General features: G+C 49.8%; 1 protein-coding gene across 4 annotated transcripts in view; it reads left to right on the top strand.

The window, feature by feature from the left end:
* Positions 1-21409, top strand: part of NEGR1 (neuronal growth regulator 1) — a 152392-nt gene extending 130983 nt beyond the window's left edge. For 3 of the 4 annotated variants that reach the window (XM_064719928.1, XM_064719927.1, XM_064719925.1), the window contains one exon: positions 18846-21409. In XM_064719928.1, coding sequence (XP_064575998.1) covers positions 18846-18970 — 125 coding nt within the window. In that variant the 3' untranslated portion in view covers positions 18971-21409. Of the gene's footprint in view, positions 1-5358; positions 5472-18845 lie in introns of those variants that run through there. The other variant, XM_064719926.1, reaches the window with a different exon arrangement.
* Positions 21410-23910: the final 2501 nt, after the last annotated feature.

Here is a 23910-nt window from a genome sequence, read left to right as displayed (position 1 = left end):
AGAGAGGCTGAGGAGAAGGAAAGGATCGCCGCTGTCTCGGTTGTGCAAAGCGGCGATAGGAGAGCCCCACTCTGGTGCTGTTCAACTCTGGGGTTTGTAATTCCTGAAAAAACTGCCTCAGCCTGATCCTGTTCCAGCTCTGTCCAGGGAAAGAGGGATAATGCTGGCTGGTTGCAGCTGGAATGGGCTCCAGTAACATTTCTGGGTTTGATCTCCATAAGTGAGTGCTCCAACAGAGTCACAGTCGTTCCTCATTTTCAAAAGCTGCTGTTCAAGTAACACAGCTTTGAGAAGTGTTTGAATTCTTGTCTGCAGAAATTTGCACCAAATGAGCAAAATTATGTGTATTTCTGGGAGCAGCATGGAGATGGGGGGGTGGAAAGGAATAGAGGCCTTTAATAATGATCCCTCTCTTAATTCTGAAAGCTCAGTGCTAAATAGAGAGGGCCTTTTACAAACATGAAATTGAGAATATGAAAACCTCTGAACACAATAGTGGAAAAATTTAGGAATCATTAAAGTTGCAATAGTTATAAACTACATGAGCAAATCCAACTTTAAATTACCAAGGAAAGCACTGAGCTCAGTTTGCAGTTGAAAACCAACATCTGTTCTGCTGAAAGACAACAGAAAAGGGGAGGAGGGCTTAAAGACAGTTCTCAAAATGGTTGCAAATTTATTATTGAGTCTTTCCTCCTGGAAATCAGCCCTGGTAGCAGCAGTGACATTGCAATGAACTGTTCTGTTTGCCTTCCATAATTAAATAACTCTGTGATAGTCCCTCTACTTGGCTAATTTTAGCCTGGTAAATAGCTGGAAAATGCCAGCACTATTGTAACCAAGTTATTCAGCTGCAGAGGCAATGAAAACCTTCCCAGAGTGCTGGGAACTGAGTCCCTCATGTGTGCAGCACCAGCAGTGGAGGCAGCACGTTGGGCTGGGAGATGGAGGCAGAAAACCTGGGTTCTCTGTCCACAGCTGCCTATGACTGTAAAATTAGGTTTATCATAAATCACAGAATGATTTGGGCTGGAAGGGGCCTTAAAATGATCTTGTTCCACCCCATGCCATGAGCAGGGCCAAGGTTTCTGGTTTTGCTCAAATCCTCCCGGGAGGTTTTGGCCAGGAGCCCTTTGGGTCTGCCTGCCCTGCTTCCCTCGTGCAGGAATACCAGCCATGGATAATCCATAGGGACTCATGTTAGCCTCGTGTCTCGCATCAGTCAGAAAGCAGAGCATCAGCCTCCTTCCTGCTCAATCAGGGCTGTGCAGCTAATTAGCTAATTACCAGCTTCAGGGGGCGCGCTGTGCTCCCTGGAGAAGGCTCTGCTGCCTTCTGCAGGACACAGACCCTTGCTGGGGTTCCAGAGCTGAGCAGAGCACCCCAAAGGGAGGCAGTGTGTGGCTGCAGGGCGTGAGGGACATTCTGGGGGCCAAGGCTCCCCAGAAATGCAGGGAACTCCTGACAGGATGCTCAGTGTCCCATCAGCACTGCCAGAGTCCCCAGGGTCATCCTCAAGGACCAGCCTGGGGAGGGACTCTCTGAGGAATCTGCAGCAGCCCTGCACAACTTTCAGCATCTCCCCAGTTCCCAACAGGGCACAAAGCATTTAAGACATTTTTAATTCATGCAAAGCAGCGCCGTGTTGGAGAGCCCTGGTGACACATTTGTGCCTTTCCCTGCTGGAGCCCCTTTCCACTCATTTGGGGATTTACTCTCCCAATTTGGAGCGACAGTGCTTCAAGCATGTAGAATTAGCTGCAGAAAGTTACGAAATTGGGGCCACGGTCGGTATCTGTGTTGTCAGCCAGCGCCAGGAGCTGCAGCTCCTTACAAATCTTTCCTACTTCAGCATAATTAGTTCACAGGTGGTGTCTTGGAAAGCCTTTGAAGATGTTGCTGAATTCTTAACGCTGACTAAACAAGTAACTGTGACAGGTCAGAGAGAATAATTGAGGAATCTTCTTTAATTAATGATTTCACATCTTATGAGGCACTTTTATAAAAATTGGAGTGGGAGAGAGAAGGACCTTAAGTTATTTAATTTTCTCAGGAACAAAAGCGTGTGTTTAAATGAGCACTTGGGCAGGTTGGACAACTCCTTGAACCCCAGTTGTTTCTCCCTGCTCTGCCTTTCTGCATATCTAACACATTTAATACGCCAGGATACCAAATAATACCTCATTTCAAGCAGGGTCTGTTTGTTCCATGGGAAACCTGCCAACCCCTCCGGTTTTTCTCCTCTTATGCAGTCGCAAATCCCATTTAAATCAATCAGTGATTTTGTGTAAGGAGAACCTGCAGGGCTGGACTCTGAATTTCGGGGTTTGCAGTGCTCTTTCTTGCCATTATTTCTGTCTGTTGGTGAGGAAAGCAGCGTGTTCCTGCAGCTGGGGGCTCTGCATGGCAGCAGGAGATGCTGGTGCAGCACCCCTGGAGCAGGGGAGAGCCTGGGGCAAGAGGCAGGGCCAGCTGGGCTTCACTGCCAAAACCCAGCTGCTCTTCCCTCTCCCTGCTCCTGCAATTCCTCCCAAACTATAAAGGGCTATGAAAAGGTGATCCACATTTTGGGCAGCAGATCCAGGATCATGGCAAGTTTAACTTCTAAATCCTGTTAGGAGCAGATGTGTGACCGTGTTCACAGGGGTTCTTGGATGGGGGAAGAGACGAGGATCTGACTCCATGGTTCAGAAGGCTGATTGATTATTTTATGGTATATATTACATTAAAACTATACTAAAAGAATAGAAGAAAAGGTTTCATCAGAAGGCTGGCTAAGGATAGAATAGCCAAGAATGATAACAAAGGTTTGTGACTCGGACAGAGAGTCTGAGCCAGCTGACTGTGATTGGCCATTAATTAGAAACAACCACATGAGACCAATCACAGCTGCACCTGTTGCATTCCACAGCAGCAGATAATCATTGTTTGCATTTTGTTCCTGAGGCCTCCCAGCTTCTCAGGAGGAATATCCCAAGGAAAGGATTTTCCATAAAAGATGTGTGTGACAGATGTGTGTTTGCTCCAAGAGCTTTTGATGTTTGGTGGCTGCTTTGGTGCCCCCCAAATCCCCCTCCTGGGATCCCATCCCCATCAGGTGATGGGAATCACCCTCCAGCACCCAGCCCCAGAGCACCAGAGGTTCTCCTGTCCCAGTAACAGACACAGAACTGATACAGGGCTACCAGGCCTTGCTGTGAGTAGTTTGGCATCAAACGGGTGAATATCTCGAAAATACCAATATATTAAACCTCCTTGTTAGTCAGCTGACAGCTCTGTGTTCAGAGCACATTGTGGGCATTGCTGCTGCATGCCAGAGCCCAGGCAGGTGTGAAATTCAGGCAAAGCTGGTGTCTGCATGCAGCCAGCTCCGCGCACCTGCACCGTTAATTCTGGGTTTCTGTGGCCCAGCCACACTGGGAATTATCTCCTGGGGGAAATAGCTGCCTTCCAGTGCTGCAGTCACCTGCTGCTTCAAGCAGGTGAACTCTGTGCTCGTGAATCTTCCCGGGAAGGCACATCCTCCCAGTGAATGTGTGGAATTGGGTAAACATTCCTGTTTAAGCTGAGCGAGCGTCTCGGGGTGTGCTCAGTGACATTCAGCGTGCTCAGAGCCTGCATCATCATTCCAGCAGAATGTTTGAACACACTAAATCGTATTATTCACTGCTTGCTGAAGAGATGCATTATTTAATATCAAGAGAGCTGCTTTCTATCAGCTGAAAAATAGGACTAGAACTAGGTCGTTTTTAGTCCATTGATTCCCACTCTCTAAGCCGGCATGTAAAATACAAGAATGTTTTTTTCCTGATGCTGTATTGCCTACAAGCCTTCTGTCAGTGGGGATTTCAATATTAATGAGTTTTCCCACGAATATGAGAAGCCCACTTAGGAGAAGAAGCTGCTCTGAGAATCCTGAATATTTTACAATATCACACATCGATCAGTTGGCTGGAATTTCACATCTTAACCAAGGAGTGCTTCTGAGAGATGCCAGGAAAGCAGAGCAGGGCCAGGTGTGAAATGGCTCCTGGAGGCTGTGAGAAGGGTGGAGGATGTGGAGGCTGGGGAGATGCTCAGCCTCCTGCTGCTGCTTTCTCCCACTCGTGTGTTTGCAGTGCCAGGGGTGAACCAGGAGCTTCCTCCCATCCCTGAGGGAGATTCTCAGCATCCAGGGATCCTGTTCTTGCTGCTGGGTGTGTGTCAGTGTGCAGATCCATTCCTGGTTCTGTCAGGTGTGTGTTGTGCGTGAATCAGGAGGTTCCTCCCATCCCTGAAGGATCCTTTCCTTAGGATTTTTCCTCCTGAGAAACTGAGAGAAAATGTAAACAATGGTTATCTGCTGCTGTGGAATGCAACAGGTGCATCTGGGATTGGCCTCATGTGGTTGTTTCTAATTAATGGCCAATCACAGTCAGCTGGCTTAGACACAGAGCCCGAGCCACAAGCCTTTGTTATCATTCTTGGCTATTCTATCCTTAGCCAGCCTTCTGATGAAATCCTTTCTTCTATTCTTTTAGTATAGTTTTAATGTAATATATATGATAAAATAATAAATCAGCCCTCTGAACCATGGAGTCAGATCCTCATCCCTTCCCTCTTCCTCAGACCCCTGTGAGCACCGTCACAGCCATGCCCATTCCCTGGGGATCTGGGCAGTGCCAGCACCCTCTGGGGATGAACCTGTCCCAAAACCCACCCTAAACCCACCTTAAACCCACCCTAAACCCACCCTAAACCCCCTGGCCAGCTGCAGCTGCTCCCCTGCTGTTTTCACAACCTATTTACACCTTCCCCAGACTGAGACAGGCCCCAGCTCTGACTGAGAGAAGACAAGCAGGAGATTCCAGAATGTGATTCACCAGCAGGAAGAGAGCAGTCCGTGTTTTTATTTATCACAGAAGGATATGTTTTAAGTGAAGGTTTGATCAGCCAGAACTGGCTGACTACAGGAGTTGTACAGGAATAAATATGCATATATCCATCTCGATGAGATGGGTGCCCATGTGCAGGGATTTGAAATGTACATAGAGCTGAGGATCCAGAACCTCAGGGAGGGCCCAGCTCCGTGTGGAACTCGGAGGAGCCTACAGCTACAGCTGGCAGGGAAGGATCTGACAAACTTGGGTTGTTGAGGGAGGGAAGGCTTGGGGGATTAGGGGACTTGTCAGAAAAAGCCTGTTTGAAAACTCCATGAATATGTCAGTTTTAAAGAAATTCAAATAAAGGCCTGTTGAGTTTTGAGTGGGAAAAAAAAATAGGTTGGCTTCCTTCCAGGCTCCCCATCTCATTCCAGGCAACACTTCTTCTTTTTTTGTCTTTTCCCTGTCTGAATTTCGCACCAAATGGAAATTTCAGTTCCATGCCAGCTGCATTTAGAGTATCTGTGCAACATGGACATTTTGATGGAGTTGCCAACAATATTTCCAGCCAGGATGGAAAACAACATCCCAGGATGACACAGGATCAGCCATTTCCTCCCTCTGAACCTGGTGTTTCAGAGCTGCATCTTTTCCTTCCCCTCACTACAAACAATTGCAAGGCCCAGCCTGCTGAGGTGGAGTTTAAGCTGGGCTTTGTCCTCCTTTAAACTTTCCAGATGAGCTCTTAACGTGTCACCAGGCAACCATGGAAGGCTGAGAGTGGGTTCTTCCAGGAGGCTCTCTGGGTTAAAGAAAGCAACACCAACATTTGTAGGATTTGTGCTGTAGCTGAGCCAGGCCTGCATCCTTCAGGAGCAGGGTGGGAGCAGTTCAAGCAGCAGCTCTGAACAATTAAATAAATACTCTTTTATCACTGGCACCTGCTCCTGCTCGTGGTTTTCAGGAAGCCCAGATTTCAACCGAGCCTCTGAATCCACAGAACAGTGTGGAGCCATCTGATTAAAATTTTAAAGATGCTTTTCATTAAGATGGAAGCTGTGCACAACATTTTCCCGTTTCCAGCTGCTGAGTCAGGCGGCTCCATAAGAAAGAGCTGCTGGCATGAGGCAGAGCAAGATGAGCTCAGTGAGGGGGTGGCAGCCTGCTCCACACTGGGCCAGGTCCTGGGGTGGCACTGGGTGACACTGGGTGGCACTGGGTGGCACTGGGACAGCCAGCAGCGCCTGTCACAGCACACTCAGGGTGAAATGATTGACCTGGGCCCCTTTTGTGCCCCTCACATGGAGGTCCATGGCTGAGCTCTGTGTTTCTCTGTCCATCCTGCCCCTGTCTGTGCAGTGAGCATTGTCACTCACCCTTCCTCTGTCCCTGATGGCTCTGCAGTGTCTGTCCCCCACTCAGAGGGAGCTCTCTGCAAGGCCAGGCAGCTCAGAGAACTGCTGGCCTTGGGAAGCTCAGGAGGAACAAACAGGGTGTGGATTTTGGAATGGGAAAACAGGGAGAGATGTGAATAACGCAGAGCAGAGAGCTCTGCTCAGAGAGACCCTGCAGGAACGAGCAATGCCTGCCTGGAAGGATCCCAAAGCTGCTCTGCCCTTCCCTCCCACCCTGCACAGCCCCATTCAGTGCCCAGTTCCCCAGAATCACAGAATATCCCGGGCTGGAAGGGACCCACAGGACCAGTGCAGCTGCCAGCAGAAGGAGCAGGGTTTTACAGAGAGGTGGAAATCAAATCCCACTCTGCTCAATGCAGGCTGGCACTGTCCAATTCCCAGGCAGGTGCTGGACAAACCTGAAGGGTTTTAGTGCTTAGGGGTTATACATGGCACAAACTAGGAAAACAGATTGGTTTGGAGGCAGAATGTGTCTTTCTGCACGTGTCTCCAAGGCTATCAGAGTCAGTTTAAGGCATCCATCTCTGTCCCAAAAGCACCAAGATACTGCACTAATTGACAGAGATTTTCAAAGGCATGGCTCTTAGCAGAACCTGCATGCCTAAAGCTCCCAGCCAGCTTTGAGAAATCTCAGCTGTTGGGGGTTTTTTCCTCTCTTCTGTGTAATAACATATGCAAAGCTGAGCCATAATGTCTCCAAAATCCTCAGGATTAAGCTGAAAAGCGAGTGGGGCAGGCTGGGCCATGAAAAGCTTCCTGATGCAAAATCCCCCAGCAGCAGGAAAAGCTGCAGAGCAGCAGCAGGCAGGAAGGGTGAGGGGCTCTGGAGAGGCACCCCCAGCAGAAATCCCACCCCCAAATGGCTCTGGAAGGGGGGGATCATTCCCTGTCCCCCACAGGCAGCTGCAAGGGCTCAGAGTCCTCCCGATGGCAAATCAGCTGCGGCTGCAATCCCAGATAACTCATCCCAGAGAGCAGGGATTGGGGGAAAATGGAACCACAGAATCACTGAGGGTTGGGAGGGACATTAAATAAATCCCACCCAGTGCCACCCCTGCCATGGCAGGGACACCTCCCACTGTCCCAGGTGCTCCAGCCCCAGTGCCCAGCCTGGCCTTGGGCACTGCCAGGGATTCAGGGGCAGCCCCAGCTGCTCTGGGCACCTGTGCCAGGGCCTGCCCATTCTAACAAAAGGATTCCTCAGTGGGGTCAGCGCTGGGAGATGGATCCCTAACCTGGAGCCTCCAGCTGCAGGTGACAAAGGCTAGGCTCAGAGTGACAAATCACTGAATCCCTCCATTAAAAGGTGCAGGGACTGAACCCCGCGCTCTGGAGGGTCAGCTGGGAGGAGGAAGAGGAGGCAGGGAGATGATGGCTCCCGGCCCAGCACCTGGGCACTCCCATTCCTGAGCACCTGGGCATTCCTGCATTGCTGAACACCTGGGCATTGCTGAGCACCTGGGCACTGTGGCATCCCTGAGTACCTGGGCACTCTGGCATTCCTGAACACCTGGGTACTCCGGCATTGCTGAGCATCTGGGCACTCTGGCATCCCTGAGCACCTGGGCACTGCCATTCCTGAGCCCCTGGGCACTCCTGCACTCCTGCCATGTGAGAGCCCCGTGCCGGCTGCAGCCCAGCCTGGCTTGGGGAAGATCTCAATCAATTTGAAAAGTAGCAACAATTTTGCTGGGGCAGTGTTTGAACACTGTGGAGCGCCATGAATAGTTAATGTCACGTCAGGGGCTGCAGACAAACGCTGCTGGCTCTGAGGAGCCAATAGCTCAGGCTGCTGTGAGTGATGGTTGTTCCCTGCACACACAGCCCCGTGGAAATTGCAATCATCCCTCATGAGGGGCTCAGTGCAGCCCAGGAGGGGTGGCCTCTGCCTGGCTGCTGCTCTGGGAATGGCCAGGGCAGCCTGCTGTGCCCTCCCTGCTGCTGCTGGGCACACACGGTTGTGCAGAAATGGCTCTGGGGGAGTCCAGGTGGATCCCTGTGTGGAGGGGACCCTCCCTGTGCCCCTCAATTTGTGCCTGCCACCAAGGACAGGGCAGCCCTGGGAGCTGGCACAGCGCTCAGTCACCCAATCCCAAACCCAGGGGGTTGGAAAAGCCCCCACAGATCACTGAATCCACTCCCTGACCCATCCCTACCCTGTGCCCAGCCCAGAGCACTCAGTGCCACCTCCAGGAGACACCTCCAGGATGGGCATTCCAACCCTCCCTGGGCAGTGCCAGTGCCTGACCCCCTTTCCATGGGGAAACTCCTGCTGGGGTGTGACCGTGTTCACAGGGGTCCCAGGATGAGGGAGAGACGAGGATCTGACTCCATGGTTCAGAGGGCTGATTTATTATTTTATCATATATATTTCATTAAAACTATACTAAAAGAACAGAAGAAAGGATTTCATCAGAAGGCTGGCTAAGCTAAGAATGGAAAGAAAAAGAATGATAACAAAGGTTTGTGGCTTGGGCTCTCTGTCCGAGCCAGCTGACTGTGATTGGCCATTAATTAGAAACAACCCCATGAGCCCAATCCCAGATGCACCTGTTGCATTCCACAGCAGCAGATAACCATTGTTTGCATTTTGTTCCTGAGGCCTCCCAGCTTCTCCTATGGAAAATTCTTCTCCTAAGGATTTTCCATAAAAGATGTGTGTGACACTGTGCCCACCCTGAGCTCCCCTGAGGCTGTTGGGATGCAAGGTGCCACTGTAACTTCTGCAATCAGCAAACAGTTTGATTGGGTTGTTTATTTCATCCACCACCTTCTTCTAATCAAAACACTACTGATGATTAATTCCTTGGCTATTTGGGCACAGTTTGGGGATAAATTTCCATGGGTTGTGGGATTTTAATATTCCTCTAAAAAGAGAGGAATACATGCACTGTGCAGAAATGTGAGCAAGAGGAGCCCACCAGAAATGCTTAAGAAAATGAACAGAAATCCAAATAAACCCCACATCTTAGAAATCATCTGCCAGGCACCTCAGTGGAAGATTTGCTGAAAGGCTACCAGCACTTCCAGCCAAAAATTTCCTTCCTCGTCCACCCAAAAAGGGACAGAAATCATGTTCCAACCTGCCTAGTTCCACATCCTTTGTCAAGAGCACAAGAATGATGTGGAAATCGTGCAGAAACTGGAAAGCTCAGTGTAAAAAATTATCATTCACGCTGCTGTATGACATTGCCTCAACACAGCAGAACCAACAAAGTCTCCCTGATATATGAGAACTATCAGAGATTGCCACTGAACACGGAGATTTAATGTGCTGCTTAATTCAAGAGCTTATTTACAATGTCACACGTCACTTGGAGAAAAATGGCTCTGACAACCAATCATTTAAAATATAGGAAGGATGTTTAACAAAAGGTCAGAAGTACAAATATTTTACATATTAACTACTAATAAATTCATTTCCTCTCAAAGTTAGGAGGATCAGCAAATGTCTCCAAAGCCATTTGCAATATTTCAGCACAAGGCCCAACCTCTAATTACCAATGTAAGTTGTAAATAATTGTCAAGCATGCAGATGAGCCAAAAATTCTCTCAAATTAAAGTAATTAGCTCCCAAGTCAAATTTTTCTGTCACATTATAGCGCTTTTCCTTGTCTCCAGTGTGACACTTACAAATGAGAGCCACATTGTCAGGGAAGCAGTTATTGTAGGCTGCCAGAATGATGCCTGAGGAACCTGAGCTTCCCAGCAGTGCAGGTTTTCCCTTTTTTCTGTGCTGCTCCCCCCACGTGGGAGTGGGGAATTTATTTTTCCAGCAATTTATCCAGCTGGAACACTGGCAGGTGGCTGCAGAGCTTCCTTGGTGTGGGAATATCCCTCGTGGAGAGCCTCAGGGCTTGGCTCTTCCTGCTCCTCCTTCCCTGAGGAACCTTCCAGAACTCCTGGGATGGGGGAAAGGGAATGGGAATGGGAGTGGGGATGGGAGTGAGGATGGGGATGGGAATAGGAAAGGGAAAGGGAATGGGAATGGGAATAGGAAAGGGAATGGGGATGGGAATGGGACGGGGAATGGGGATGGGAATGGGAATGGGAATGGGAATGGGAATGGGAGTGGGAATGGGAATGGGAATAGGGATGGAGATGAGCAGCTTGCTCCTCCCAGTGCTTTCTCTGGCATTTTCATGGTTTATTCTCAATGTCCTCTCAACAAAAGCTGTGTTTGCCCCATCCAGTGGAGGATTCTGAGCCATTTTCCTGTTTAAATTTGGGTTCCGAGGCAGGGCCCAGAGTCAGGCTTGGTTTCCATTTAGCTTCAGGATAAACAAGGTTGGGTTTGCTGCAGGTGAACCCAAAATCAGGGCAGGTGTGGGGGAGGATGGAGTCCCAGCCTTGAGCACGTGCCATCGCAAGCCACATGTGTGCAGAGGACTGCACAGAGCCCTGAAATAGCACAGGACTGGCCTGCTACCTTCCAGAGATCCCTTCCTGTGGCTGCTCCCCCAACAGTTGTTGCTATCCCACTTTTCCCAGACAAGCCAGCAGGGTTTTGACTCAGACATCCAGGCTGGATGTGTGGTTTGCTTTGCCCTGGGTGTGCCAAGAGCAGTAAATGTGGAGGATGCTTAAAGGGAGGGACAGGCTGAGCCTCACTCATCACCTCAGCCATTAGGGCTGGAGTCAGGAAAGGCTCATCCCAGAGGGGGCCGGCACTGCCCGGGCTCCCAGGGAATGGAACACTCCCAACCTGCCCCAGGAGGGTTTGGGCAGGGCAGGAAGGGCCAGGGGCCGGGATTTGGGACTGTGGGTGATGGGTGTGCTCCTGCTGCCCAGAGCCAGCGAGCCCCTCTCCCTTGGCCCATTCCTGCCTTCTCCTTTGCTGGTTAAAAGGGCATGAGGTGGTGATCCCACAGGTCCAGCCCAGGGCTGGGGTGGATCTCCTCTGTCTGCCCAAGCCAGCTCCTCCTCAGGGCTGTTCCCATCTGTCAAAAACCCCAATTACTTGTTTTTAAAATTGAAAAAGTTTAATAGTAATAAAACAGTTATAAAAATAGAAATACAATTAGAGTAATAATAATTTGGACAATTTGGATTAGGACAATATGAGACAACAAATCCAAAGAGTTATAGACAGTCCGGGTACCTTTTCTGGGCAGCACAAGCCCAAAAATGGACCCACGTTAGCAGAGGATTAACCCTTAAAAGCAACAGCCTGTTGCATATTCTTACACCTCATATATGATGCATAAATTCCATTCAAACACAGGATTCTGTCTGGGCAGTGTCAGCTTCTTCCTCCAAATCCTAACAGCACCTTCAAGGCAGGAAGAAGTTTGTTTCTTCTGATAATGGAGCAATAAATTCTCTTTCACTGACAGATTTAGGTGTCCTGTGGCTGCTATCTCAGTGTGAGTCCTCTCTTTAAAAAAGTATCTTACACAGCATAGTTTCTATTTTAACATTTTGTTCCAACTCAAAACTATATTTAACACACTACTTAAGAGAATTAATACAGCATAACTTTCTAACACAACAGATATAATATTCATTGTAATATTTGTGAAAAGCCAATAATGAGATACGCATTTTTCACACATCTGTCACTCCAGAGCTCCCCAGGGATGTTCCATCCATCATTCCAGAGCTCCTCAGGGATGTTCCATTTCCCCAACACCACTGCACTCCTCAGCCACACAAAGAAATGGGACACGGCTGCAGTATCAAGGATGATATATAAAGCCAAATTTCCCTCTGTTCCCTCACAGTAATTTCCCCATAAATACTCCTGGGGGCTGTGAAGTTCCTTGCAGCAGGATGGGAGTCCATCAGGGCTGTGCTATTTCATCCTGCTCAGCTCTGCGTGCTTCATTCATCCCAGGCAGGCATCACAGGGACTCTGCTCCCTGCACTATTTCAGGGAAGGTGCTTCTCTTTGATACCTCCAGCTTTATCTCTGTGTGCACAAAACTCCTCTGAAACACACCCGAGCAGAGTGTGAAGGCTGAAAATGGGGGGTGTTTCACTAAAGCTTGTCCTGCCCTGTCACTGTCACCCCTGCTCTGATCCTGGCACACACAGGGACATCCACAGGATCCTGCAATGGTTTGGGATGGAAAGGACCTTAAAGCCCATCCCATTCCACCCTTGCCATGGCAGGGACACCTCCCACTGTCCCAGGGTGTCCCAATGTCCAGCCTGGCCTTGGGATCCAGGGGCAGCCACAGCTGCTCTGGGAATTCCATCCCAGCCAGAAATTCCCAATTCCCAATCTCCCATCCATGGCTGCCCTCTGGCAGTGGGAGCCATTCCCTGTGTGCTGTCCCTCCATCCCTGTCCCCAGTCCCTCTGCAGCTCTCCTGGAGCCCCTCCAGGCCCTGCCAGGGCTCTGAGCTCTCTCTGGATCCTTCTCCTCTCCAGGACTGAGCAGGAACCACAGCAGGACCCACAGAGGGACCAGAGACTGCAGGGACTTTTAGTGAGGAATCACTCAGTGCTCTTGAGCAGTTGGTGATTTGGGAAATGCTCTGTTCCAGAGGGTTGCTTTGGGAAATTCTTTGTTCCAGAGGTGATTTGAGACCTCATCCCCCTCTGTGCCCCGAGCCCCATCCCAGCCCTGCTGTCCCTCTGTGCCAGGGCTGGCAGCCCTCGTGGAACAGCTCTGCTTTGAGCCACACCACCCTCACCAGCAAAAGCGATCTGACTTTGAAGTCTCCAGGGCTGGGTGTATTTTTAGCAGTGTGGGATGAGTCTGTGGCTGTTTGCAGTGTTTAGCTGAGTTATTTGTTGGGGAAAGGTGACTCTGGCTGCTGTGGAGGGCGGGCAGGGGGTGTGGGTCTCCCTCTGCCTCCCCCAGCCAGGGAGCCCCAGTTCCAGGCAGAGATCCCCACAATTCAGGGTTACACAGATGGTGGCCATGGTTACCGTGTGTTCGTTGCTTGGGTGTTTTTTTCAACCTGTAAATATCGTATTTTACATTTTACCTCAGTCAAAATCAGCACCAGGATCGGTTTTGCGTTAGACACAGGGCACATCCCAAGTGGGGTCTTCATGACTGGAACAAGAAATGCCTCTGTCTCATTTTCTGTGCGTACACAAACACGGGCTGGGATAATATTTCACTTTAAGGCATTGCTGGTGGCACGTCTCAAGTGTTTAAATTACTAAGCTTTCAGATTTTAGCACAGCAAACAGCTGATTTTTGCTTATGCAGTTCTAGTAATCGTATTCTAGCCCTTGTTTTCCCATTTTAAGACTCACAAAATGCTTTTTTATTCATTTAAATTTGAAATAAGGACAAATCAGCATTTCATCTCCCAGCTCCTGCCCTGCCAGCAGCCCTGTGTGAATGCTGATGGACAGGCCCTGATAACAGCCCTCTCTTATCAACCCCATCACTCTTCTGGGGCTCATCTCCTGGATCTTCCTGCCAGCACTCCCATCCCAGAGGATGATAAAGCCCCTCAGTTAAGCACCTGGCACTTCCAGCTTTATCCTGCCCAGCCCTGGCTTATCCCTGGGCAGAGCCAGCTCCTGGACAGCTCCTGCAATATTCCGTGTCCTTCCTCAAGGATTTTCTGAGAGATTTGTCTGAGCAGTGCTGAGCTCTGCTTGACAGATAATGCACAAAGCAAGGTTGGACTGCGGCCCCACCACCCAGGGATGGGCTGAGCCAATCTGTGCCCTGGGCTGGGGCAGCTCCTGGGGAGGATGCTGTGGGAGAGGGAGCTCACAGGACATTCCTGCCAGAATCCTCATCCCTGCAGCTTCCAGCCCTGCCCTGGGCAGCTGTGCCAGGCTGGGCAGCCTTTCCAGGGAGGAATTCTCCCTAAAATCCTACCCAGAGCTGATCCAGCACTGATCCAGAGCTGATCCAGAACTGACCCGAGCACTGCCCCACAGCTGACCCAGAGCTGACTCAGAACTGACCCAGAACTGACCCCAGGGCTGGGAGTGCCCAGAGCTGCCCCCAGCACAGGAGGGATGTTTTGAAGCAGGCCAGGACAGAGGAACAGGAGGCTGGAGAGAACCTCCATGCCCCCATGCCTGCTCCAGAGGCATTTCCACACATCTGAATCTCCCAGCCTTCTCCAGGTGCTGCCATCGTGGCCAAGGCTCTGTTTAGCTCCAGCCTCCAGCTGGAATTCAGAGTGATCCATTTACCTCACTCCTGCCTCTCCCATCCCGTGCAGCTCCTCAGCCTCAGCATGATTGCATTTGCACGAGACTAAACAAATCCCCTGATCCATTTTCAGACAAGGCTTGCAGATTTTGTTCTCCCAAGGCCAAGTTTTGCCTTGGACCAAGGAGGTTTCTGTGCTGCCCATTCCCCCTGCCATGGGGGCTGGTTCCAGCTCTGCAGGACCCTGTGCCCATCACCACTGCTGCTCCCTGACAGAGCCTTCACAGACTGCCCACCTCCTCCTGCACAGCCATAAATCCTCCAGCAGCTTCAAGTGGAACAAAATGTAGAGATGTTATCCCCAGGCCTCGCCCCAGCCTTCTGAGGCCCATTATCTCCCCATCTTTTCTTCTAAAAGAACCTTATTTGACAGCCTAGCCTTTCTCATCTTTCTTTTTGCCTTACTGCTCTGACCTTGAGTTAGTTTATTCCTTCTCTCTCTGTATGTTTTAAACGTTGCACCAAAAAATCCAATTTATTAAGGCTTTCCTTTAGTAAATGATTAACCTGAATATGGTTAAATGAAATGCTTATTAACATCTCCCTGCATAATCCATTTAACAGAATTAGTCTTGCTTATTCAGACAACCTAAAGGGGTCTCTGCTTTTGTCTACACAGCATCAGCATTAAAGCTTATAATTATTTCTGGTTAATGCAGCCCTTGGTGCTAGGAAATGCTGGTTTGTGTGTTCCAGCATAGCACTTCTCCTAATCTCTTGTATTAATTAGAGATACTGATATAATATCACTTTGTTCCTTTCTATTCAGCACCAGGAGAGATGTCTGAATATAATCCTATCTGTGCTAAGGGTGTCTTAAATATTTCCACGAGTGCCGGCTGGTGTAAAACATTAGGATTAGGTCCAATAATCCCTAAATTGGAAGAAAGAAGAGCTCAAAAAAGGCACGTGGGCATGCGAGGTGTGCCACGGCCAGGCAGGGATTTCTCCTCACCCTGAGGGGACATTGAAGGTCCCCTCCAACCTCAGTTTCCACCCCCAGGCCCTGCAGGTCCCTTCCCAGCCCTGGTGATGCTCTGAGTGTGTCCCCATTCCTTTTCCCTTTCCCTTTCCCAGAGGGATGCAGCCACTCTGGCTCTGAGCAAAATTTGACTTACACAGCAGCACAAAAGTAAATTATTGCCCCTCAGTGGCTGCAGCTGACATTTTAAACTCATTGTGCCCTGTAAATCCTGGGTCATTTGGTATTTCAGACATCAGGCTGCTCGTGGAGCTCATTTTAATCTTTTCCTGGATGGAAATTCGCTTTCTTCTCAGGCATGTCAAGGTGTCACCCCCACGGGCTCTGAATTTGCAGCACCAGATCATAAAGTCATGGAATTGTTTAGGTTGGAAAAGCCCTCCCAGAGCAGGGAGTCCAACCATGGCCAGCACTGCCAGGGCCACCCCTGGGCCGTGTCCCCAAGTGTCACATGCACTTTGAGATGCCCCTGGGGATGGGGAGCTGTGAAAAACACCAATCACTTGTTTGTAAAATTTTTAAAGTTTAATAGTAATAAAATGGTTATAAAATAGTAATACAATTAGAGTAATGATAATTAGGACAATTTGGATTAGGACAATATGAGACAATAAAAACAAAGAGTTAGGGGCAGTCTGGGTACGTTTTCTGGGTAAAATAAACCTGAAAAAGGACACACATTAACAAAGGATTAACCCTTAAAAGCAATAGCCTGTTGCATATTCTTACACCTCATCCATGATGCATAAATTCCATTCAAACACAGGATTCTGTCAGGGCAGTGTCACCTTCTTCCTCTGAATCCTGACAGCGCCTTTGAGCCAGGAAGAAGTTCATTTCTTCTGATAATGGAGCAATAAATTCTCTTTCTCTGAAAGATTCAGGTGTCCTGTGGCTGCTATCTCAGTGCCAGTCCTTTCTTTAAAGTATCTTACACAGCATAGTTTCAAATTTTACATTTTGTTATAACTATTTAACACACTACTTAAGAGAATTAATACAGCATAACTTTCTAACACAACACATACAACATTCATTTTAATATTTACAAAAAGCCAATCATAAAATACACATTTTTCAGAGGAGCCCAAACCTCCCTGGGCACAGCTCTCCTTCCCTCTGGGCACCCAAAACACTCCAAACCCTCTGAAATCAGCTCTGTGTCACGCTGGGGATGGGGCCTGTGGAAATGCCCAGCATGGCTGCAGGTGTAATCACAGACTCTAATAATTCCAGCTTTTATTTAAAGCCTAATCACACATTCCTCCACCATTACCTCCCTGCATAAATATTAAGACTGGGAGCTCATGTGTGTGTGTGTGTGTGTGAAACAATGGCATGGTAATATTTCAGCAGGGGAAAGAAAGGCAGCTGGTTTGTGCTGCTCTCCAACATTTAAACCTTCTCATTTTCCCCTAAACTGAGGGCTTAGTCTGACACTTTTGGAACCATCCTGTAGTGCTTTGAAAAATACCAAGTCCAAGAACAAAGTGACCTTGCATGGCCTTGCACAGGAAAGCAAGGACTGCTCAGTCCTTACCAAAATAATTACCCAGAGTAGATCAAGGACTGAGCAGACCATGCTAAGAGTCTTTAAATTTTAAAGGTGTGTTTATTTTAAAAGTTTGTACATCAGCACAAAGCTATGAAATTTTATTAATATCCAGCAACAGCAATTTGCTTGGCCAGCAATGAATTCAGGGAGCCACAGGAAAAATTAATCAAAATTCTGAAGGGGAGAAGAAAAAATCTGCAGGAGATTATTAATTTTTAAGGATTTTTAAGAGTCTAAGCCAATATTTTAAACTATGTGTCATCCAGTAGGCCTCGTGTGACATCATAATTGATAATTAAGCTTCTCCAGCTTTGCTTCTCCTTCAGGTTTCTTTTCCATCCAATTCTCCTGCTTAGGCAGCTTTGGGAACTGTAACTTTTCTATTATCTCCCAAGTCAGTGCATTTTCCCCCCATTAACTCCCCTCTTGCCTTTGTGCAGAAACAATCCAGGTATGATTTAATAAGCCCTGGAAAGACAGAGCTGGTTCATATGCAGGAAATCAGATTTACATAATTTTCCACTGGCTTTTATTGCTACTGTAGTTCAAATTATCCTTAAGTTGGGGAAACTCTCTTCATAGCATAAAATGAAATAGCACCTGTGTTATGCTTCAGCTTCCCCACCCGGCCCTCGTAATAAATTAAAGGTTGATTTGTCATCCTGACTTAGCACAGAAAGTCCTTTTGGAATGAGAGGAGGGGAAGGGCCCTGGCCTGCAGTTAGTCACAGTCATCAGTCACCAAACCAAGCTTCAAAACCAAGTTTAATCTTGTTTTGTTTTGGGTTGATTACCTGAGCCCTTCTGCACGGGGGGGAAGCAGAGGATTTGGGGTTGTGTCACACTCTCTGCGCCAAGTGAAATGTCACACACCAGACGTGGAGCTGCAGGGGGCTGTACAGAAACCAAGGGGATGTTGGTGGTTGGGATTTGATCCAGGATTTGTGCTGAACAGGGCTCGGGACTGGGAGGCTGCATGCTGGGAAAGCAAAGAGGATTTGGCACAGGGTGAGGGAGCAGCTCCTTGTGCTCCCTTTCCAAGAGCAAAGCCATGGGTTTCACAGCATTCTGGCATGGTTTGGGTTGGGAGGGACCTCAAACCCACCCAGTGCCACCTCTGCCATGGCAGGGACACCTCCCACTGTCCCAGTGTCCAGCCTGGCCTTGGGCACTGCCAGGGATCCAGGGGCAGCCACAGCAAATCTGGGAATTCTCTTGCAGGGCCTGCCCACCCTGCCAGGAACAATTCCTGCCCAATATCCCATCTAAATCAACTCTCATCGAGCTTAATGCCATGCCCCTTGTCCTGTCAGGACAGGGTTTCTGCCAGGTGCATCCCTGAGGCACAGCTGGGACATTCCCAGTCCCAGGGACCAGCCCCTCCCTTGCTCCTCAGCACTGATTTCTTTCTCTTTGCACTTTGTGTGCATTTGCCCAGGAATTCGAGAAGGGCTTTGTGGTAAACAAATAAATACAATTTCTTCCAAATGAGTATTAATGTCTTTAGCTGAGCACCATTGTCAAACTCTGGCTTCTGGAGTTGGGCAGAAAATGAGCTGTTTCCCACAAGGGCTTCATCCAGTCCCCTCTCATTGATTGCACTGCAGATCTTCATGCTCAGTAACCTAAAAATGGATCGATTATTCAGCTGGTTAAAAACGAAGCACTCCCGTTTCCAAGTGCTTGCCTTAAAAACAATTCCGGCTGCTGGAGCGAGCGGGGCTGTTCCCTGGGCAGGGCGGCAGCAGGGCTGGGTGTGCTCACAGCCTTCATCGGCTGCCCAGAGCAATCCTGCTGCTGCCCAGAGAGGGAAAGTGTCCTTACCCATGGAGAAGGGTGGAATGTGGAGGTCTGAGAGAGGGAATTGCCACTGACCCCTGTGCTTGCCTTGCAGCTCCCAGCACAGCCCAGTACGGCATCACCGGGCACGCCGAGGTGCTCTTCTCCTGCTGGTCCCTGGTGCTGACGCTCTCCTCCCTCAGCAGCATATTCTACCTGAAGAACATCCTTCTGCACTAAATGTAAAGACCCATAAAAGGCTTTTAAGGATTCTCTGAAAGTGCTGATGACTGGATCCAATCTGGTAGAGTTTGTTAAAAGCGGCGTGGGATATAATCAGTGCTTACATGGGGATGATCGCCTTCTGTAGAATTGCTCATTATGTAAATACTTTAATTCGACTCCTTTTTTTTGATTAGCTGCATTACCTTGTGGAGCAGTACACATTGTCCTTTTTTAAGACGTGAGAACTCTGAAATTACTTTTAGAGGATATTAATTGTGATTTCATGTTTGTAATCGACAAGTTTTCAGAAGCATTCAGTCATGGTCTGCTGACTCGCAGACTGTAGTTTACAAAAAAGGATATTGCAGTAAAAATGTGCTTCTTTAAGGCTGCAATACAAACATTCAGTTCCCTCCTCAACTAGCATTCTATCCAAACTTACACAAAAAACATTCGTTCTTTTTTGAGTAAAAAAAAAATCGAATAATATTGCCTTCAAAATACTTCTTCAAAATATTACACATATCTAGATTTTCTTCTAGCATGATATTCAGGTTTCAAGAATGAGCCTTGTACTATAACTGCGTTGCGCAGTACCGCTTTTGTTCTCTTCCCTCCTTCCTGCCAGTTCAGCATGGTTGTGCCTTCATGAAACACGACTTTCCTCTTCCTCTCCAACCGGTCTGGAATGTGTTCTGGGAAATGCTGGAGCATCCTTTGGAGCGTAGGAGATGTCTGGGTGAGGCCAGAGGAGCCTGGGATCCCGGGAAAGGCTCCTGTCCCCCTGCAGGAGCTGCTCCAGGGCAGGGCTCAGCTCAAGGGCAGCACCAGCTCCTTCCTGTCCCTCCCTCTACCACCACTGAGCAGTAGGTGACCTCTGTAAAAACGACATTTCCCGTTAGAAAACAGAGCTCCAACGATTTTGTGGCACCTTTTGAATGTCGGAATGTTCCCCCAAAGCCAAATTCCCACCTGGCTGCAAATGTCAGGACCGTCCCTTTTGTATTGCTGGCAAAGCCGACGTGAATTGGTATTTTTCTTGCACTCAATTTTGTACTGGTTTGGCTGATTTAGCAATGATAAAGGATGCTTTGAACCATGAGACACCTGCAAATCCCTGGAGTATCAATTTTCTATCTCCACATATCCGTGTGGCAGCAGCGAGGCTGCTCCTGCTGGGGGCACGTGGCTGTGCTTGGGGAGCCACCTGGGCAGGCAGGGCTTGGGGGGCTGCTCCCCTGGCCAGGGCTGTCCCTGCAGCCCCCACGCACCATCCCATGGAGGGGACCCTGCTGGCACACCCTGAGGGATCAGCCCAGCAATCCTGTGCAATGGCGCTCCATCCTTCGCAGCCCCGCACGGCGCTGGTGTGAAGTGCTGCTCACACAGAGCTGCCACCTGTGCCGCTCCCTGGGGTGGCCGTGGCCAGCAGCCCTTGGGCACCACATCCCCTGGTGGCCCCAAGAGCTCCTGGCCTGCTCACCAACAACTGCTGACAGCAGGAAAAGCAAAATGCTTATCACAGAATGCTGGGCTGGGCTGGGAGGGACAGAGCCCGTCCCATCCCAAACCTGCCAGGGACAGGCACAGGAACATCTCCACTATCCCAGGGACAGGGACATCTCCACTATCCCAGGGACACCTCCACTATCCCATCCTGCTCCCAGCCCCGTCCATCCTGGCCTTGGGCGGGCAGCACCACTTTCACTGTGATCATCACTCCCAGGCTCTGAGTTTGAGCTCCAGCAGGTGGCTGGAATTGCCCAATTCCTCACTTTTCCTGCTCATGGCAGGTGCTGGCAGTGAGAAGCCCCAGCCTTGGGAATACTCAGCAGTCCCAAAATCTCCATTTTTCCAGCAAGGAGGGCTGGGAGCTCGCTGGGCTCAGTGTGAGCTGTCCCAGGCCAGTGCACAGCCAGGAGGTGCCGTGCCTCTGCTATCCCTGCTGAGAGAACAGAGATGTTCACTCCAACAGATGGCAATAAAACACCCTGGGTCACTCTGCATGTGGTCAGTGACAGGCTGCATTATTTCTCTTATGATTTACAGCCGTGTGCCAAGCAGTTGCTGTTATCAGAAATGTGGCGTTTTTTAAAACCTGGAATAACATGAACAAACCCATTCTGCAAGGAAAGGGTACAAACTCACCTCAAATGAGTTTATCAGTCCTGATACCCCCATGTCTCTTGTATTGCAGCTTTAAAGTGCTCTATTTTAGAATCCATTCACTAGAAGCAGTGGTGCTGCAGGAAGTCTTGTGTCAGTGCAGTTTTCTGAAGGGAGAAATGAGGCTATGGATAACCCCACCCACGTGTGTAAAACTGGGAGAGGGTTCTATGCTGTGGCTGGATCAAACCCTGCATTCCAGTGATTCCTGACATTTGGAACCTGATCTTTCCAGCAACAGAATAGAATGAGCAGCAGCTTGATTAAACATGAAAAGGAGAACACTCAGTGAAGTGTTGAATGTTTGCATTCACACCAGGGAGAGCCACTGGGTGGCACGGACGGGAGGTCCTGTCCCACATTTGATTTTCACTTGGAGGGGACAGAAAAGAAAAAAAGAAAAAAAAGAGAAAACCCCTAACAGAAAAGAAAAAAAGAAAAAAAAAATAAAAGAAACCCCCAAACCCAGAGCAGCAGCAGCAGAACTGGGAGCCGTGTCTGGGTGCCAGGGGTGGTTTGTGAGGCAGGAGATGCTGGGGGTGTGAGGGGCTGAGGGCTCTGCAGGGTTTGTGAGGGGCAGGGAGCTAAGGTGCTCTGCAGGGTTTGTGAGGAGGTTTGTGAGGGGCCCTGCAGGGTTTGTGAGGGGCTGAGGGGGCTGAGGGGCCCTGCAGGATTTGTGAGGCAGGAGATGCTGGGGGTGTGAGGGGCTGAGTGAGCTCTGCAGGTTTGTGAGGGGCCGGGTTGCTGAGAGGTGCTCTGAGGGTTGTGGGGGGCCCGAGAGTGCTGGGGGTGTGAGGAGCTGAGGGGCCCTGAAGGGTTTGGGCAGGCCTGGAGCCGCAGCAGAGGGCTCAGGGGCACACACCTGGCTGGGGTGAGCTGGGCTGGGGTCTGTGCTCCCAAAGAGGCAGCAGAGTGAGCACAGCCACTCCAGGGGCTGGGAGGATGGTAGGGTGCTCAGGGCTGCTTCCAGCCCCTCATTTTGGGGGCACTTTGGGCAGCTGTTGGAAGGTTTGTCCTGTGCTTCCCTGCTCTGTCTGCCAGCCAGGCCGGCTCTGTGCATTCCTTCCTTCCCAACACAAAATGCTTCAGCTGAGCATTTCCAGCAGACTGCTGGAGCCCCCAGGCTGGGAGGGCCCCTGTGCAGTGCCTCAGGGCTGTCCCACACTGTGACACTGCTGTCACACGGCTGCTGGCCCTGGCACTGAGCTGACACTCAGCTGAGCGTGTCTCACAACTCAGAGTTGAACAAACGCAGCTTCTCAAGGGTTTGTGTCTTGGCAGGATCCTCCAGAGCCAGACAGCTTTTTTTAAACTTTTCAATAGGTTTTTTTTTAGAGTTGATGCTGTTTTTGAGATCCAGGAGTGTTAAACCCATCCCAGTGACAGCTGCTTTTTTTGCACATTTTCTGAGCAAGTGTTCAAAATAGACAATGGCAAATGTTCTGCTACCAAAACCTCCACAGAGCCCACAGAACTGTGTTATGAAGAATGTGTATACCAAAATATGTATTTACATGGATAAATATGCCTTAAAGACTAAATATGCATTTACTTCTAAGGCTGGATCAGCCTTGTGCCCAGTCTGGAGGTAAATAATCCATATTTCACAGCTGCCATGGAGGGGGGTGTTCTCTGGAGGAAAAAAAAAAGAAAAGGGGAGGGTGGGGAAGCATTTCTTTTAAAAGAATCTTCAGTAGTTTTAAAATCCTTGCATGAACTGCCATGTGTGAGGAGGAGTGGGGAGAGGATGGAGTTGAGCCTGGCACTGCAGCACTGCAGGGCTGGCTGTGGGGCTGGCAGGTGCCACCACAAACTGCCACATCCTCTCCCATGTGCCCCCACACACCCAAATCCCTCTGAGGGGGGACAGAGTGAGGGGTCTGGGTGTTTTCCAGTCCCACAGGGCTGTGGAAATGGGACCACCAACCGACAGCCTCTCCTGCTGCAGCTGGCAACGCAGGAACCTGGGAAATGGGGAAATGTTGGCAAAAAAGGGAATTTAAAACCAGGAATTAAAAATTCTCCATTCTGCCTTAGTATGGGAGCAGAGGGATGAGTGCTGGCAGGGCAGGGAGGAGCTGGCCCTGGGTTTGGCCAAGAGCAAGGGGGACATGGTGGGACAGGGACCCTGGCTGTGCTGTGCTGGGGCTGGCTCCTGGTTTGTGCTGCGCCCTGAGCTCCAGGGGCAGGGCAGGGATTTGCTCTGCAGCCAGGAAAGTCCATAATCCCCCTGGAAACAGCCAGGGCAAGGCAGTGGCACCGGGGCTGCTGGGGAAGGGATTCTCAGCAAATCCCCCTCTCGGAGCTCTGTGTGAGCAAGGCTTTGCTGGGGCACCTTCAGCGCTGTTTGCTCTGGCTCCTGATGCCTAATTCATGAAGGGCTCCCAGGCTCCTTCTTATTAGAAAATTCTCATGCTAAAAAACGCAGAGATCAGCATATTTGCCACCTCTCATAAGCTGAGCTCTCAGTCATTCATATTTCAGGGCAGAGGGAGCATTCCTGTCAGCGGCAGGGTGAAAATCTGCATTAAGGGATGGGGAGGAGCAGTTCCAGATGCCCTATCCTTGGCCGGGATGGGCTGGGGGCTCTGCCTGGGGGCTCAGGGGGTGCAGACCAGCCCCAGTGCTGATCTCCATCATCACCCCCAGAGTTATCCCCAGGGTTTCTCCAGTTTATCCCACAGCATCTGGGGATGGGAGCAGTGTGACAGCCACCTCGGCTCCCTCCCTGCGCAAACCTGGGCTGGGTTCTCCCACAGGGAGCTCAGAACCCTTCAGGAGCAGCAGTG

Source organism: Zonotrichia leucophrys, chromosome 8 (genome assembly GCF_028769735.1).
Source record: "Zonotrichia leucophrys gambelii isolate GWCS_2022_RI chromosome 8, RI_Zleu_2.0, whole genome shotgun sequence".
Classification (NCBI taxonomy): domain Eukaryota; kingdom Metazoa; phylum Chordata; class Aves; order Passeriformes; family Passerellidae; genus Zonotrichia; species Zonotrichia leucophrys.
The sequence above is the reverse complement of the archived record's forward strand: the minus strand, read 5'-3'. Positions and strand labels throughout refer to the sequence as shown.